Here is a 17576-nt window from a genome sequence, read left to right on the forward strand (position 1 = left end):
TTTAGGGTCTGAAATACAGTTGTAGCTGGAGGTGTAGCTTGGTGGTAGTGTGCATGCTTAGCATGGACAAGGTCTTGGGTTCAATCTCTAGTGCTCGAAAAAATAAAATAAAATATAAAATAAATTCAGTTAAGTTAAAGCCACTTTAAGTAAATTTGAAATGATAATTATAAAACAAATTCAGGGCTGGGCACAGTGGTGGACACCAGTAATCCCAGTCATTGGGAACCTGAGGCAGGAGGATCAAAATTCAAGGCCAGTCTGGCAATTTGGGAAGATGCTGTCTTAAAAAAAAAAAAAAAAAAATCATCTATAGGTATGTTAGACCTCAATAATTTCCATTTTTATTGAGGTCTAAGGTATGTTTTTTAAAAAGACAAAGTTTTGGTCTTCATCTTTATGAAGACACTGGAATCATGGAATTACTTTCATCTTTCAAGTTAAAAAAGGGGAGATAGCTCTTAAACTTGTTCTTTAAGTAACTTTAAATTGTAAGACACAGTAAACATACTGCAAAAGCCTTAGGAAAAGGAAATAAAATTACTAGTATGCGTCTCTGCCCCACTCTCTGCTGCCTCCAGTAGTAGTTTGAAGTCTTTTAGTGTGATGGAGTGTTTCCAGTTATATTTATTCATTTAACATTTACTGAAGACCTAAATTGGAACTGACAGTTAAACGTTTGAGGTAGAGAGAGGAACAGGATACAATCTGTCCTTAAGAGGCTTGGATTACTTGGAGGGGAAGATGTATAAACGAATGTGTCAACGATAATACGAAATTTGTGTCAAAATATATTGACACTTTTTATTTTGGAATTCTTACGTTCTCCCAATACAAAAGCTCAAAGCAGGGCTGGCGCGGTATTAGAACAATACCATTTCAAAACATATGTTAAGATAAACTTAAAAATATCACGTTAGCACTTGTCAAATGTCTAAGTCTTTCAAAATTATCAAATTATCCCGCTTCGCAAGATGGAAACGCGCACAAGCCAGGAGTAACCCCACACTGCTAACAGATGTTTAGAGGATCACTTTTACTTAAAGATTCTCGCGAGGAGCCTGGGGAGCAATGCATCTTGGGACTTGTAGTCCTAACAAGAGCGAGAACACTGCAATTCCATTATAAGGCACTTCTCCCCTTGAAACTTTGTCTCAACAGTTAGATTAAATCCTGAACTAAAGCATAACTTCAAACAAGTCTCACCTTCCTAGACTCGTTATGCTTCTGTTAGGCTCATACTTTCAACGCTTAAACGGACAGTGATCTCTTTCACAAGCCGCAAAGAGATTGGCCCGTTTTCTCTATTGGGCGGAGCTCCAGGTGGAATCGAGCTCATGATTGGGCCAGCTTGTGACCAGAAGAGGCGTTTTGGTATCTACATACGAAGAGTCTTTTTCTCCTGATTGTACGCTTTTTTTTTTTTCTCGCTGAATGAAATCTCGCGATATTTCGGCTGAAGGGACCCAAAGACGCGTCGTGAGCAGCCGAGGACTGTGGGGGTGGCGGGCACAGAAGCCGGGAGGGGACAGGTCAGGCGGGGAGGGGAGTGCGTGCTGCCTGCGCCACTTGGGCTCGGTCAGGGCCGGCTGACCCCGGCACAGAGGAAGTGCGCGGACAGCGCGGCCCTTCTGGCTGGTGAGTCGGCCCGGGTCGCGGCCGGTGTGTGGAGCCGGAGCTTCACCTGGGCCTTCGCGCGCAGTGACAGGTGCGCGGAGGAGCGCGGCGCTCCACCGCTCGCCGACCCGCCCCCTCCGGGCCTTGCCCGCCAGGGCTAGGGATGAGCCGCGGACCCCAGCTGAGCGGCTCGGGCTTTTGGCGCCTATCACTGTCGGCGTCGCCGCGGAAGAGCGGCCGCCGCCCCTGAGGGAAGGAGGAGGGAAGCGGCCGCTCATCCCGGGCATGAGCCGGACGCGGCGTCTACAGCTCGACTAAGGCGCCGTCATGAACCTGCACCAGGTGTTGACCGGGGCAGTGAATCCTGGCGACCACTGCTTCTCCGTGGGCAGCGTCGGCGACCAGCGCTTCACGGTGAGTGAGAGAGGCTCCCGCGTCGCCCCGGACTGGTCCGCGCCCCCGAGCCAGCGGGGCTCGGCCGGGAATGAAGGACAGAGGCCGGGAGCGCCTGGTCGCTCCCTCCGGGTCCCGGTCACCTAGGGCAAGGCGGACCTGGCCCTTGAGAACGAAGGTGGCAAAATCATTTCGTTCTTTGGGGTACTGTGTAGAGTCTGAAATCATAAGTTAGACTGTGTTAGGATTTAAAATATTTTTTGTCACATTTCCTAGGGCCGAAGTGATTTGCCAGAGTCGTTTGTTCAAAATTATTTGTTGAATAATGAGTTGAGGGCTTTTTATTTTCCCTTTCCATAGTCCTGAATTGTCAAATTTAGAAATATTTGAGATTCGTTTTGGTTTTTGTTCTAAGTTAAAGTATCTGTAGTTAAAAAGAGTGGGTGTCCTAAAACAATTACTAATTGTTTTCTATCAACGCCAGCACTCAGTGAAAACTGCTTTACATTTATTTTTTTTCAGATTCACTAAGGAACAACTTTGGAAAGAAGAAAAGTATTTTTAAAATAACTCATTGCTACCATTATTTGAATTTGACATATAAGAGTCAAATAGTCTTTGAAAACCTTAAATATTGTTTCAATTAATTACTGAAAGTTGCACCCTTCAGTATAACTCCTTTTTGCTGTGGAGTAGTATTTCCAGGTTAAGGTTTACTCAGAGTAACTTGGTTTTCATTGGTCTTCCCATGTATTAGGAGGAGGACCACCCCACATTTGCGATTTTATCAGTACAGTTTACCCGCCTAAGTATGGTTTTTGCTATAATTTCAAACTATAAATCAGTATTATAGGTGATGCTTTTTGTCTACATATTTGTAATGGTGATTTTTGCTACAACTTGGGTAGATTATCTCCTTAGTTGTGATTAAAAGTAAACCTCAGTTTCTTATAAGTGAAACAAAGTAAATAGTGTAACAGATGCGCCAGGTTTAGGAGCCTTAAAAATTTCTAATCTTACTGCCTAACTTTGACTTTTTCTGTCTTTTGTTAGAATAAATACCAAACATTTAACATAGTTTAGGCATTTAATGCCTAAGCTCTACTTTTAGAGTTATGCTAACCTAGCATTTTGCTTTCAGATAAAGACTATGCCTTCCCTGTGGAGTGACTCATGAACACCTTAGTTTGCACTTGACAGTAGTAATTGTTGAAATTCTAATTCTAGATATTTACCTAAGCAGAATATTCTGGAAGAGAATGAACTCTGAGGGTCTCAGGAACTGTGTTCTCTCTATAGTTGTACATTGCTCTCTACTCTTAAAGGAAGAAAATAAGCCTCATCCTTAGGGATTTTCCTAGTGGAAGATTATAGGATAGTAATGTTGCATTTTGTACCATCTCCTGGAGTTGTATGAGTACTTTCTCCAATGTAAGTTTTAAGTTTTTTGTTTTCTTTTTTTGGTACCAGGGATTGAACTCAGGGCCCTCAACCACTGAGCCACATCCCCAGCCCTTTTTCGTATTTTATTTAGAGACAGGGTCTCACTGAGTTGCTTAGTGCCTCATTGTTGCTGAGGCTGGCTTTGAATTCTCATCCTCCTGCCTCAGCCTCCTGATCCACTGGAATTACAGGTGTGCTGGCTAGTTTTAAAAAAAATTTTAAAGAAGGCATTCAGAATCTATGTAAGTAGTTTCAAATTATATATACAATAGATGGTCTATTTAAGGATGCATTCTTTAAAACCTTTGTGAATTGCCTCTGTGTTATTTTTAAGGTGAGGTCAGTTAATGTGCCAAGAATTATATGGTCATCATACACCATCATGTGGCTTGTTCCTCAGTTCTGTTTTTAAAAGTCTATTTCCCTAAAGCAGACTATAATCATCTCCCTGAAAGCTTACTGTAGATTTCTCTCAGATTTCTGGAAATGAAAGAGTAATTAAGTTTTTGTTTTTGTTTTTGTTTTATTGCTGTACTGGAGATGGAACTTAGAGCGCTCTACCACTGAACTACCTCCCCAGCCCTTTTTATTTTTTATGTTTGAAACAGGGTTTACTAAATTGCTGAGGCTGGCCTCAAACTTGTAATCCTTCTACCTCAGCCTCATGAGTTACTGAATCGTAGGTATGAGCCATTGTGCCTGACTTAGTAAATAATTGTGTGTGTGTGTATGTATTACTATAAAGAAATCCCAGCTCTCTTTAATTTTGGTGATAGTTGAAGAATTATCAGTCATGTTTTCTCTAGTGCAGCCAGTCCATCCCTCACTCTTTAACATTATATTGATGGTTCTGTTAGATGCTAAGGTTCTTGCCCTCAATTTCCTGAATACTTGCATACATCTCCAATTTTCTTTCTTTAATTTGCCCTTTTCTCTGTTTCTCATGTTAAAATACAGAATCTATAGTTTACTCCTTGACTATTGTTTTTAACCTCTTTTTTTTTTTTTTTTTTTTAATGGTGGTAGGGGATCAAACCAGGGCCTGAATCATACTAGCTAGGTAGGCACTCTTCCACTAGCCCAGATCAATTGATCTTTATTTCTCTTTCTTTCCAGATAGCAAAAATTAATGGTAGATGATATGTGAAGACTAAAAATTGCTCTCATTTGCAGTTTAACTCAGGGATGTGACATCTTCTTACAGTACCCCTAGAAGAATGCTTTTATCCCTTCTGGTGCTTTATACCCTAAGATATTCTTGCAGTTGTAATTCCTCACTTTGCATATTTCCAAATAACTCACCTTTTTTGGTTTTGGAAGATTATAGAAAGTGAGATCCTGTTTTCTGAATAAAATATGAAAGGTTTTAAATTGAAATTAAATTGAATTCCAGTTATCATGTTTTCTAGATTCTAAAACATGCAGTTACTAATACAGGTTAGTATACCGAAGTATTAGATTTTTAAAAATACTTAAACAGGCTTCAAACTATTTTGACTTTGCCCTTAGTTAGAAAGCTTATAGTAGGCAGTGACCATGTCTCACACTTTCAAAGCACTTTATTTGTACTTTTATTATATTGTTAACCAGTCTTCCCTTGTATATTTGCCATGGCTTCATTGTGAGTGCCTAGAACAGTGATTGAGGGAGTGGTGATACCTAATAGTTGAGTCATTACATAGATTTAATTTCCAGCATAGTTCCTTATAGTTATTTATGAGCACGTTCTTTTGCAATCTTTAAATTTCTTTTTTTCTCATTGGTACCATGAGACTACTATTATAGTAACTCATAGGGATGTTACATGAAAAAGCGCATAGCTCTAAGTTCATGGTTTAGAATATGTAAAACTCTTTAAAATGTCAACTTTTATGAAATTAAAGCTATATTCATTATAATGTCTGTCATTGGAAAGTGCTTGGTAAACACTGGTTGAGTTGATTAATTATGGATAAAGAAGCCTTTCTGCAATATAATTAATAATTACTGTGTTTTAAAATAGCTTTACTTGAACTGAAATAAAATATTTCTGTTAAAGTTTTTTTTTTTTTTTCAAAGTCAGTTGTTATGCATTTTATCATCAACATAAGCAACTAGGAAAGACTTCAGTATACTAAATCGAAATTCTTCCATTTTTCTCTTAGTTATTGGAATGCTTCCTTTACACCTATTTCTTTGTTAATTTACTTCCGATTTTAGAGTGAAAATATGTAGCTATCTGATCTTGATTTGTTGACATGCGTTTTTAGGAAAAAAATATTTTGTTTATAAAAGGCAATAAGAGAGGCACCATTAATTAGAACCTAATATTTTTATATATACTTAGTGTTGAAACTGTTTTGAGTGAAATGGAAAGGGAGTTAATTTCCAAGAGACAGAAGAATTGTGCTAGTACTTAGGACTTCCTTTTTCTGATTGGAATTTTAACACCTTAGCTATGGTAGGGAAAGGTTCCATTTAGTGTTAGGCAACTAAGTGTTCCTAGCTAAAGCAACCCAGATTAGAAATCAAAAGACTTGCAGCTGTTTGGTGCTGGTAGATAAATGGGGACTGAAAAAGTATTCTTCTTTCTCAACTCTCTGTGATAGTAAGCAAGTAACTCCTTTGTTCACTGTAGGGAAGCCTGATTGGGTATAATTGCTATTTTGGGAGGATGGGAAACAATTTTTATTTATTTTTTGGAAGGAACCATGAGAATCTTTGTGAGTGGGGAGAATGTAGAAGGGAAAAGTTTGCTGCAGTTCATATCTGGAGAAATAAATATGTTTGTGATGCATATAAGGCCTTTCCAAGTTTTAAATTGGACTTTGTAAAAAAATTTGACTTGTTTTACAAAACATATTATAAAATTACCTTTAATACTGGTACTAATTCTCAATATGTTTTTTTTTAAGATAATAAACATTGATTACAAGATACTGAACTATACAATAATATGTTTTTTTTAAGATAATAAACATTGATTACAAGATACTGAACTATGTCCTAGTTGTTTAACAAGGACATATGCTAGAAAGAAATTCTTTAGGATATTCACCTGATATGATTGGTTAAATCAAAAGGTCAATGAAAAGAAAATTCAAGTATCTTATAGAAATCTAGGGTTTCCTTATTAGAACATTGATTGTTAGTCTTGAATATTTTTTGAAATTTAGAATATTCGAGAAGATTCTCTGTCAAAATTTAAGCTAATAATCATGTTTTGATTATGTACTTGATAGAATAATTTGTCCCAGTTTTTCCTGTGCATCCTGTTTAGTCTCAAGTTAGCAAACCTAAAGTCATGTGTGCCTAATAGAAAGATTTTCTTTGATTACTAATAGAATGTTTTGATTATAGATGTTTCTATGTTTGATTATAGATGACAGAAGTATTTGGTATATCAATTGTAATATAGGCAATATTACCTGACTGTTTATTTGACAAGACAGTGCCATGTGTCTTTTTTTGTTTGTTTTGTTTTTTGTTTTCTGTGTTGCTGGGGATGGAACTCAAGACCTCATTCATGCTTGATGAATGCTCTACCACCGAATTTTTCTCCCAGCTGTTGAATTCCTTTTCTAGTAGTTGATTCTTTTCTTCTTACTACAGATTTGTGAGGTATTTAGATCACATCAATTCATATCATATCTGTGTTACAGAATGAAAATAACTGTATGGAAATCCGACCTCATATCTTGTCCTTTTTAGTTATTGTTTAGTATAGTTATTGTTAAACATGTAGATTTTGTAATTAAGATGATTTGGCATGAGTTAGTTTAGCAAGCCTTTGTTGCCAATGACTTGACTTCTTTTCTTTGTGTTGAGTCTGACCAAATCTCACATACTTGATCACTTCTGTGGTTCATTCTTATTCTTACCTCCCTGATTCTTTTTTTTTTATTAAAATCTTTTTTATTTTTACAGACTGCATTTTGATTCATTGTACACAAATGGGGTACAACTTTTCTTCATTTCTATGGTTGTACACAATGTAGATTCACACCATTCATGTAATTAATACATATACATAGGGTAATACTGTCTGTCTCATTCTACTGTCTTTCCATCCCCCTACCCCCTTCCACCCCATTTTCCTCTACACCATCCAAAGTTCCTTCTTTCTTCTCTTCCCCACATCACCTCCCCCCCCATTATATATTGTCATGCACTTATCAAGAGGAAACATTTGGCCTTCAGTTTTTTGGGCTTGGCCTACTTCACTTATCATGATATTTTCCAGTTTTATCCATTTATCAGCAAATGCCATAGTTTTATTATTCTTTATGACTGAGTAATAGTCCATTGTGTATATATACCACAGTTTCTTTATCCATTTGTCAATTGAAGGGCATCTCGGTTGGTTCCACAGTCTAGCTATTGTGAATTGAGCTGCTATGAACATTGATGTGGCTGCATCACTAGTATACTGATATTAAGTCCTTTGGGTATAAACTGAGAAGTGGGATAACTGAGTCAAATGGTGGGTCCATTCCAAGCTTTCTGAGGAATCTCCATACTGCTTTCCAGAGTGGCTACACCAATTTGCAACTCCACCAGCAATGTATGAGTGTGCCTTTTTCCCCACATCCACACCAACACTTATTATTGCTTGTGTTCTTGATAATAGCCATTCTAATTGGAGTTAGATGAAATCTTAGGGTGGTTTTAATTTGCATTTCTCTAATTACCAGGGATAATGAACACTTTTTCATATATTTGTTGATCACCTGTATATCTTCTTCTGTGAAGTGTCTGCCCATTTCCTTAGCCCATTTACTGATTGGGTATTTTGGGTGTAAAGTTTTTTAAGTTCTTTGGAGATCAGTGCTCTGTCTGAAGTGTGTGTGGAAAAGATTTTCTCCCACTCTGTAGGCTCTCTTTTCACATTATTGATTGTTTCCTGTGCTGAGAAAAAACTTTTTAATCTATCCCATTTGATTCTTGCTTTTATTTCTTGCACTATGGGGGTCTTGTTAAGGAAGTCTGGTCTTAAGCCAACATGATGGAGATTTGGGCTTACTTTTTCATCTATTTGGTGAAGGGTCTCAGGTCTAATTCCTAGATCCTTGATCCATTTTGGAGTTGAGTTTTGTACAGGGTGAGAGATAGGGGTTTAATTTCATTTTAATGTGTGTGGATTTCCAGTTTTCCCAGCACCATTTGTTGAAGTGACTGTCTTTTCTCCATTGTTAAGTTTTTGGCATCTTTTTCTAGTATGAGATTGTTGTACTTATGTGGGTATGTCTCCGTGTCTTCTGTCCTGTACTGTTGGTCTACCTGTCTATTATGGTGTCAATATCATGCTGTTTTTGTTCCTATTGCTCTATAGTAGAGTTTAAGGTCTGGTATTGTGATACCTCCTGCATCACTTTCCTGCCCAGGATTGCTTTGGCTATTCTGGATCTTTTGTTCTTCCAGATGAATTTCATAATTGCTTTTTCTGTTTCTATGAGAAATGTCATATTTTAATTGGAATTGTGTTAAATCTGTATAGCACCTTTGGAAGTATGACCATTTTGATAATATTAATTCTGCCTATCCAAGAACATGGGAGATCTTTCCATCTTCTAAAGTCTTCTTCAAAGATGTACAAGCAGTCAACAGATATATGAAAAAATGTTCAACATCTCTAGTCATAAGAGAAATGCAAATCAAAACTACCCTAAGATTTCATCTCACCCCAATTAGAATGGTGATTATCAAGAATACAAGCAATAATAGGTGTTGGCGAGGATGTGGGGAAAAAGGTACACCCATACATTGCTGGTGGGGTTGCAAATTAGTGCAGCCACTCTGGAAAGCAGTATGGAGATTCCTCAGAAATCTTGGAATGGAACCACCATTTGACCCAGCTATCCCTCTCCTTTGTTTATACCCAAAGGACTTAAAATCAGCATACTACAGAGATACAGCCACATCAATGTTCATAGCTGCTCAATTCACCATAGCCAGATTGTGGAACCAACCTAGATGCCCTTCAGTTGATGAATGGATAAAGAAACTGTGGCATATATATATATATATATATATATATATATATATATATATATATACACAATGGAATATTACTCTGCCATGAAGAATGATAAAATTATGGCATTTGCAGGCAAATGGATGAAATTGGAGGATATCATGCTAAGTGAGATAAGCAATCTCAAAAAACTAGAGGACGAATGATCTCGCTGATAAGCAGATGAGGACATATAATGGGGGGTAGGAGGGGTTAGCATTAGGGTTAGGGTTAGGTTTAGGGTTAGGGATAAGGAGGGTGGTAAGAATGGAGGAAGGAAGGACTGTATAGAGGGAAAAGGGGTGGGAGGGGTGGGGGGGAAGGGAAAAATAACAATGACTCAAACAACATTGCCCTATGTAAATTTATGATTATACAAATGGTATGCCTTGACTCCATGTACAAATAGAGAAACAACATGTATCCCATTTGTTTAAATAATAAAATAAATAAATAAATATATTCTTCTTCAATTTCTTTCTTCAGTGTTTTGTAGTTTTCATTGTAGAGATCTTTCACGTCTTTGGTTATATTAATTCCCAAGTATTTTTTTTTTTTTTTGAAGCTATTGTGAACAGACCCTGATTCTTTTTTAAAAATATTTTTCATCAATTTTTTAATAACTTTATTTTTTATGTGATGCTGAGTATTGAACCCAGTGCCTCACATGTGCTAGGCAATCACTCCTATCACTGAGCCATAACCCCAGCCCCACTTCCCTGATTTGTAAGCACTCCTAGACTATGTAATAAAATTGTGTGGAAAATAGTCATGTTTGCCAACTTCAGATGGGACCTCAAAGCACAGGAATCTGCCCATTCATTTTAACTTGAGTTTCCTCTGAAACTTCCCACCCCAACATTCTCTTATTTATATTTATAAGCTTGCTACCTGGAATCTGTCAGATCCTAACTCATTTTCAGTTTTAAGCTGAAAAATCCACTTATATCAACATCTATTCTTTCTTCCTCTCCTCCTGGTACAATAAAAGGGTTGTTTCCTGCATGTCCAGACTTACTCCTTTTCCTTTGCTCTGGATCTTATCTTTTCAGTCTGTCTCTAGTACTTTAGTCCTTCTGTTATGATATATCCCCTCTATCCCAGAAGTTCTAAAACATGCTTAAAATTCTCATCCTAAGAAAATAACCAACCAGAAAATCCTTGACAAGTTGTCTCTGACTTCATAGCTATAGTCCTTGAGTTGTCTATATTTATTACAATTTTACATTCCACGCACTTCTTAACTCTCTAAGTTCTGGCAGTGCTTGTCCTCTATTACCAGCAACCACATCGATGTTAACTTGAATCAACAGGTCTCCTCCACATATTGCTTTCTCTTTGTCATTTGTCATGTTGAGCATTCTCTCCTATTTCTTTGTCTTAGTTATACCAAACCAAAAGCCTGTCCTATAATTCCTTGTTTACTTGTCAGCTACTAGACTGCAATGTGTCTGGCTACAATGATATCTTTGTCATTGCATTTCAAACAGTTGTTAAATAGGGCCTTGTACATACTGTGAGAACAATAGGAAAAAAGAACCTGTGGTGGAATCAAAAGAGCTGCTCCAAAGATTAAGCTCACTATAGGCAAAGCCTAGACAACTTCTTTTGGGCTGCCTCCCCTTCCCCATAATCCCAGTTTAGGATCTTCAAAATGTAGAATCTTGGTGACTTAAAAGACTTTAGGGTAGGAAAGTGGGATTTTCAGATTCTGGTTAACTTTCCACAAACATAGCGCTCTCCTTTATTCATTATTTCATTCCTTTAAAATTTATTGATGCCATATCTGTGGAAGTCATTGTTTATTGGTAGTCAGAATTTCTTTATCTTGAGTCAAAACTTTTTTAAAATTAGAAATGATATCTTGGCAAATAAATAGATGCAGCTGGAGAATATCATGCTAAGTGAGATAAGCCAATTCCCAAAAACCAAAGGCCAAATGATCTCTCTGATAAGCGGATGATGATACATAATGGGAGTTGGGAGGAAGGCAGGAATGAAGGAAGGAAGGGTTGTATAAAGGAAAACGAGAGGTGGGTAGGAGGTGGGGGGAAGGAAAAATAGCAGAATGAGACAAACATCACTGCCCTGTGTACATGTATGATTACACAAATGGTGCGACTCTACTTCGTGTACAACCAGAGAAACAAAAGTTGTACCCCATTTGTGTACAATGAATCTAAATAAATAGATAAATAAATAAATAAATAAATTGATATCTTAAAGGAAAAAAGCTGGTTAAGGTACTACTTTTTTTTTTTTTTTTAAACCGAATGGTGCTTAAACACTGATCCACATCTCCAGCCCTTTTTGTATTTTTTTAAATTTAGAGACAGGGTCTCACCAAGTTGCTTAGGGCCTTGCTAAGTTGCTGAGGCTGGCTTTGAACTCACGATTCTCTTGCTTTAACCTCTTGAGCTGCTGGGATTACAGGCATGGGCCACCTCCCCCAGCATGATTGAGGTAATACTTCGAACCACACATCTTCACACTTAAGTTTCTGTGATCAGTTGGCTTCTGGTTTAGTTTTGCCTTTATTTTTCTTGATGTTGTTAGGGATTCAACCCAGGACCTTGTGCATGGTAGGCAAGCACCCTACCACTGAGCTATATCCCCAGCCCCAAATTTGGTTTTATAGAAGGAATAAGAACCTATCAGTACTGAATGCATGAAGTATGGATGAGTAGTTAATTTGAAGGAGATAAAGATCTGCAGAGTAGAGTACCAACTTAGATCTTACAATTTTCTCCACAATACCTCTTGCTTACCTTTTCCTTTTATAATTGTTCACTTTGTGTAATGTTTTTAAGGTCCATTTTGAAGCGTGTATCAGTACTTCATTTTTTATGGATGAATAATATTCCATTGTATAGATACATATTTTGTTTGTTCATCAGTTGGTGGACATTTGAGTTGTTTCCCCTCCATGTTTATGATAAATAATGCTGATATGAGCATTTATATACAAGTTTTTATGTGGACATATGTTTTTAATTCTCTTGGTATATATCTAGGTGTGAAAGAGCTATGCATATGGTAACTGTGCTTAAATTTTTGGGGAACTGCCAAATTGTTTCACAGTTTTCATCACTTTACATTCCATTATCTTATATTCCCACCAGCAGTGTGTGAGGGTTTCAGTTACTCTACATCCTCACCAACACTTGTTATTTTCCTTTTTTGGGGAGAGAGAGTATTGGGAATTGAACCCAGGGACACGTACCACTGAGCTACATCTTCAGTCTTTTTATTTTTGATGCAGGGTCTCACTAAGTTGCTGAGGCTGGCCTTGAATTTGTGATTCTCCTGCCTCAGCCTCCTGAGTTGCTGGAATTACAGGCATGCACCCCTGTGCCTGATTATTTTCTCTTTAAAAAAACGAAACTATCCTATTAGTTATGTAGTGCTATCATTGTGGTTTTTATTTGCATTCCCCTAATGAATAATGATGTTGAGTAGCAGTTTAGTGTTAATCATAAGTTTTAATAAAAGGGTAAACAAAGGATTATCTTTTTTTGCTGAAGTTTGACAGACTCTTTTTAACTGCATTTCATGTTGTATTATTAAAATTTTGTGTAATTATACTGGACATGGCACATGCCTCTAAGGCAGCTACTAAGGAGGCTGAGACAGGAGGATTGCAAGTTTGAGGTCAGCCTTAGCAACTTAGTGATACTCCGTCTTAAAATTTAAAATGGACCACGATTTGATCCAGTTATCCCATTCCTCAATATATACCCAAAGGACTTAAAATTAGCATACTACAGTGACGCAGGCACATCAATGTTTATAGCAGCTCAATTCACAATAGCTAAGCTATGGAACCAGCCTAGGTGTCCTTCAACAGCTAAATGGATAAAGAAAATGTGGTATATATACACAGTGGAATATTACTCAGTCATAAAGAAGAATGAAATTATGGCATTTGCAAGTAAATGGATGGAACTGGAGACTATTGTGCTAAATGAAATAAACCAGTCCCCAAAAAACAAAGGCTGAATGTTCTCTCTGATATGTGAATGCTAACACAAAATAAGGAGTTGGAGGAGGTAATAATAGAAGTTCATGGGATTAGACAAAGGGGAATGAAGGGAAGGAATGGGGGATGGGAATAGGAGAGACAGTAGAATGAATCAGAAATAACTTTCCTATGTTCATGTATGAATATACAACTGGTGAAACTCGGTATCATACACAACCACTAGAATAGGATCCTAATCAGAATAAGTTATACTCCATGTATGCATGATATGTTAAAATACACTCTACTGTCATATATATCAAAAAAGAACAAGAAAGAAAAAAGTTTAAAAAGGGCTGGGTGTATAGCCCAGAGGCAGATGCTCCTGGGTTCAGTCACCATTACCACATGCACACAAATTTTAAAAATTTTTGTGTAATTGATTTCAGCCTGATTAGTGAATTAATGAAAGTTTATCCAACATGTCCATAGCCTGGCTATAAACATCTACTTGTTTGTGGCAATGATTATGTCTGTAACATTCCAGGTTTCTGTAGAGATAAACTGCCAAGAATAAAATAACTACTTAAGGAATCTTGTAAGATTTTGTTAGTTGTTGATAATAAAATAAAACTGGAGAACAGGTTAATTACTCTCATAATGCTGTCAGCTGTTTTTAATCTGTTTTGTGGATTCTTGATAGTTACAAAGGACCGTCTATCTGTACTATCTTATTTCCACGTCTGAAGGCATTGAGTGGCCTGGAGTTTATGTATTTATTAGTATAACAAAGTGGATATTCATTTTGCCTTATCTGTTTTATGTCATACACATTGTTCACTAATTTAAAATTGCCTTAATCAGTGCTGTCCAGCAGTTGCCTGCTGTGGACTGATACCTCTCATGGGATCCTAGTCCCTGCATGTAGCTTCTTCTCAGTGCCCTGTGGGTGGGAGTCACCATGGTTCACTTCTTGCATCTGGGCCTCTGATCCTGGACCTTCCCTTCATCCTTCCTGAAACCCAGAAAGATAACCTAGGCTGCTGTGTGGTGCAACGAAGCTGACTAGTAGAACAGTACGTATTTTCCAGTGCAACCAAATGAACCCAAAGATGGTCAATATCCCAAAAGCTAAAATCTCTGCAGCCACTTTCATAATTGTCTTCTACTGTCACACTCATTAAAGTAGACACCATTGCAGTGCACTCTGACATTCCAATCCCAGACATCATAAGTAAACGCTGCAGCAGTAGCTGGATCTCACGAAACCTCCAGTGTCTCCTATTAGATTCAATAAGCATTCTTTAAGATTTAAGACTACTCTCCTTTGGTCATCTTACTGGTCTTCCCATTTTAGGTGTTTTCAGTGTTCACTTTATAGCAAAGACATGGCTAATGTGTCTTAGTTACCAAACCTGGAAAATTTGGATATCTCTAATACTCTAGTTATGAACATGTCTGCATTTCTTACCTGTAAGGATTGACTCACGTCTCACATACCATGACCAAACCACAAATTCTTGCAGTTATCAGAGAACTTCAGTGTCTGCTTCACCTGGATATTTTTTATCAAAAGCAAGTCAAATCAGAGCTAGCTTCTTATTTGATAGTGCAGAAGGATATCCTGCCAAATATTTTGTCCCTGGACATTTCTGGGGGCAGTTTCATCACTGATGGGGCTGTAGAGCTTTTTATACCCCGGCAGCCTGGAATGCAATTTGTGGGACTCTTGGCTAGAAACATTGGTCATTCTGACTTCTTTACTTACAAGGTTTGAGGGTTTTGGGGGAGGCCAGTATGAGTTAGATTTCCAGATGACTGAGCAGATACAGGAACTGGTCATGTTTTATAAAGGAATCTCTTTATAGGCTCTTCACAGATACTTTTTTTTGCTGGAATTGAACCCAGGGACTTGTGCTTGTGAGGCAAGCCCTCTACCAACTAAGCTATATCCCCAACCCCACAGATACATTTTTAATGCATGTAATCATGCCTGCCATTTCAAAGTTTGTGACTGTAGGAATGAAAACTCATCAGGGATTTGCTAGAGCAATTCACAGCCAGTGGTCGTGCTCTCAGCATGCCAGGGACTGGCTCTGGGATGCCTGTTCACCTGTTTTCAGGTCACCTGTCTACTTTTCAAGGCTCTGAAAAATTTTCCCAAAAGTTAGAGAAGAATTATCTTCTTTTCTGAACCAATTGCAGGATTCTTATAGATATTCTATTTGATACTGGATATTTGTTTGATGCTGCCATGTTTGTTACATAAACAATGGCAGTGAGCATCACCTTGATTTCAGCACTGCAGCTATCACCTGAGCAAATTGTACAACTTCAAGAAGAGCTCTTCATGGCAGTTAAGGAACTTCTAGCAGTAATCAAAGATCACCAAGGATTTAGATGATGTCACTTACTTGTTACTTTGAAGGCATTTAAGAATCTTACAGGTGGGTCTCCAGGTTACTGTAATGCTTCATTGAAAATCAGCTTTATACAAGTTTTAGTGACTTTTTCAGTTTTCAGTACAAAGCAAACTTGGTCTTTTAAACAACATAGCTGAAGTCAGAATTCTTTTCCAATGGTGACAAAAGATGTGGTGAAGCATATCAGCAGTTTACTTCATAGCAAGGAATTGGAGTGAGCTATTCTGCTGTAGAACTCCTGACCAACAGCCCTGGCTATTGCAGAGGAGTGTTCTTTTTCAGGATTTTCTTGCAATTATGCAGAATTAGCCAAGTTCAAGTTGGAAGATGTCAGCATTTTTGACCTGCAGATCTTACAAATCATTTTTCACACTCCTTGGCAATTTATTTCAACCAGCAGTTCAGCTCTGGGCACCATGGGTTACGTATCTTGTCTGCAGTTAAAAACTTCAAATACTTCAAAATGTTAGTTGAAGAAGAAAGATTGCAGTTTTCGTATGATTTTCAGGACCACAGTCAGGCAAACCCCCAAGCACAGCAGATTGTAATTTCCATTCTAGAGGACTACAGGATGTGTTTCATGAATTGTCAGAATCTCATTTTGTGTTGAACACCTTTCTTAACTTGAGGGTTTCTAAGGGTGATCTCTGTTCCTGGACATCAATCAGGTCATCTTCCCTGTCAATAATTGAATATTGAAAACACTTGTTGGCGTTTGTGTATTGGCTGTCTCATTGTCCTTTTCTTGTTGATTTTCTGTAAGTTACAGAAAGGCCTAATCCCTAATCACATTGGAATCATTTTGGAAAACTCCTTCAGCAGCAATTTGGAAAAAAATCAAATACAGTGGACTCTGTGGGAAGACCTGGGAGCTTGTGTTGTAATACCTATGCCAGTTATCCCTGGCCCTGAATAGTTTCTCCACTTTGGGAGTTTGTCAAAGAACTGAAACTTCTTTACTGGGAAAAGGAAGGACAGACCTACAGGGAGACTTGGTATTTATGTTAAAATTTCTCAGTTGTTATATTTGGTATGTGAATCTACCAGAAAAGAAGCACACAAACAAAAGATGAGAAATAATATATTTTAAAATGTTCTTGGGCTGAGGCTGTAGCTCTGTGGCAGAGCACTTGCCTAGCGTGTGTGAAGTACTGGGTTTGATCCATAGCACCACATAAAAATAAATAAATAAAGTAGAGGCATTCTGTCTATCTATGACTATAAAAATTAAAAAAAAAAATGTTCTTTGGCCAGGTACAGTGATGTACCCCAGTAATCCCAGCTACTTGGGAGGCTAAGGAAGGAGGATCACAAGTTCAAAGATAGCCTGTGCAACTTAATGAGACCTTTTTCAGAATTAAAAAAAAAAAGAGCGGGAGATGTAGCCCAGTGTTAGAGCGAGCACTCCTGGGTTCAATCCTTAGTACCTAGTGGGAGGGGAAGTTTTCTGGAAAACAGAACCTCTGTTAGAGGGGGGAGAAAAGATGTTTTCTTGTATTTTCCCACAGATCCCTGAGTACTTTCCATTTGAGAGACAGAAGGAAGAGAAATACATACACACCACACACACACATACACACATATTTTTAAGTAGTTTTTAGTATTTTTTCTTTGATCTTTTCCTCTGCAACTTGACAAATTAGACCCAGTGTCTATCAGTCTGCATACTTGGGTGCATGTGGGACAGTGGGTTTGGGGCCTGAAAATGAGAGTGTTTAGAAGAAAGATTATGTAGGAATTGTAAATC

The 17576-nt window shown here is 37.8% G+C and overlaps 1 protein-coding gene across 4 annotated transcripts in view; it reads left to right on the top strand.

Moving 5' to 3' along the window:
• The first annotated feature begins 1583 nt into the window (after window positions 1–1583).
• DMXL1 (Dmx like 1) overlaps window positions 1584–17576 on the top strand; it is a 183729-nt gene continuing 167736 nt past the window's right edge. The window contains exon 1 of one of the 4 annotated variants that reach the window (XM_079145662.1): window positions 1584–2031. In XM_079145662.1, the coding sequence (XP_079001788.1) occupies window positions 1945–2031 (87 nt within the window). In that variant the 5' untranslated portion in view covers window positions 1584–1944. The remainder of the gene's footprint in view (window positions 2032–17576) is intronic. The other 3 variants (XM_079145658.1, XM_079145659.1, XM_079145660.1) reach the window with 3 other exon arrangements.

Source organism: Sciurus vulgaris, assembly GCF_902686455.1.
Source record: "Sciurus vulgaris genome assembly, chromosome: 6".
NCBI classification, from domain to species: domain Eukaryota; kingdom Metazoa; phylum Chordata; class Mammalia; order Rodentia; family Sciuridae; genus Sciurus; species Sciurus vulgaris.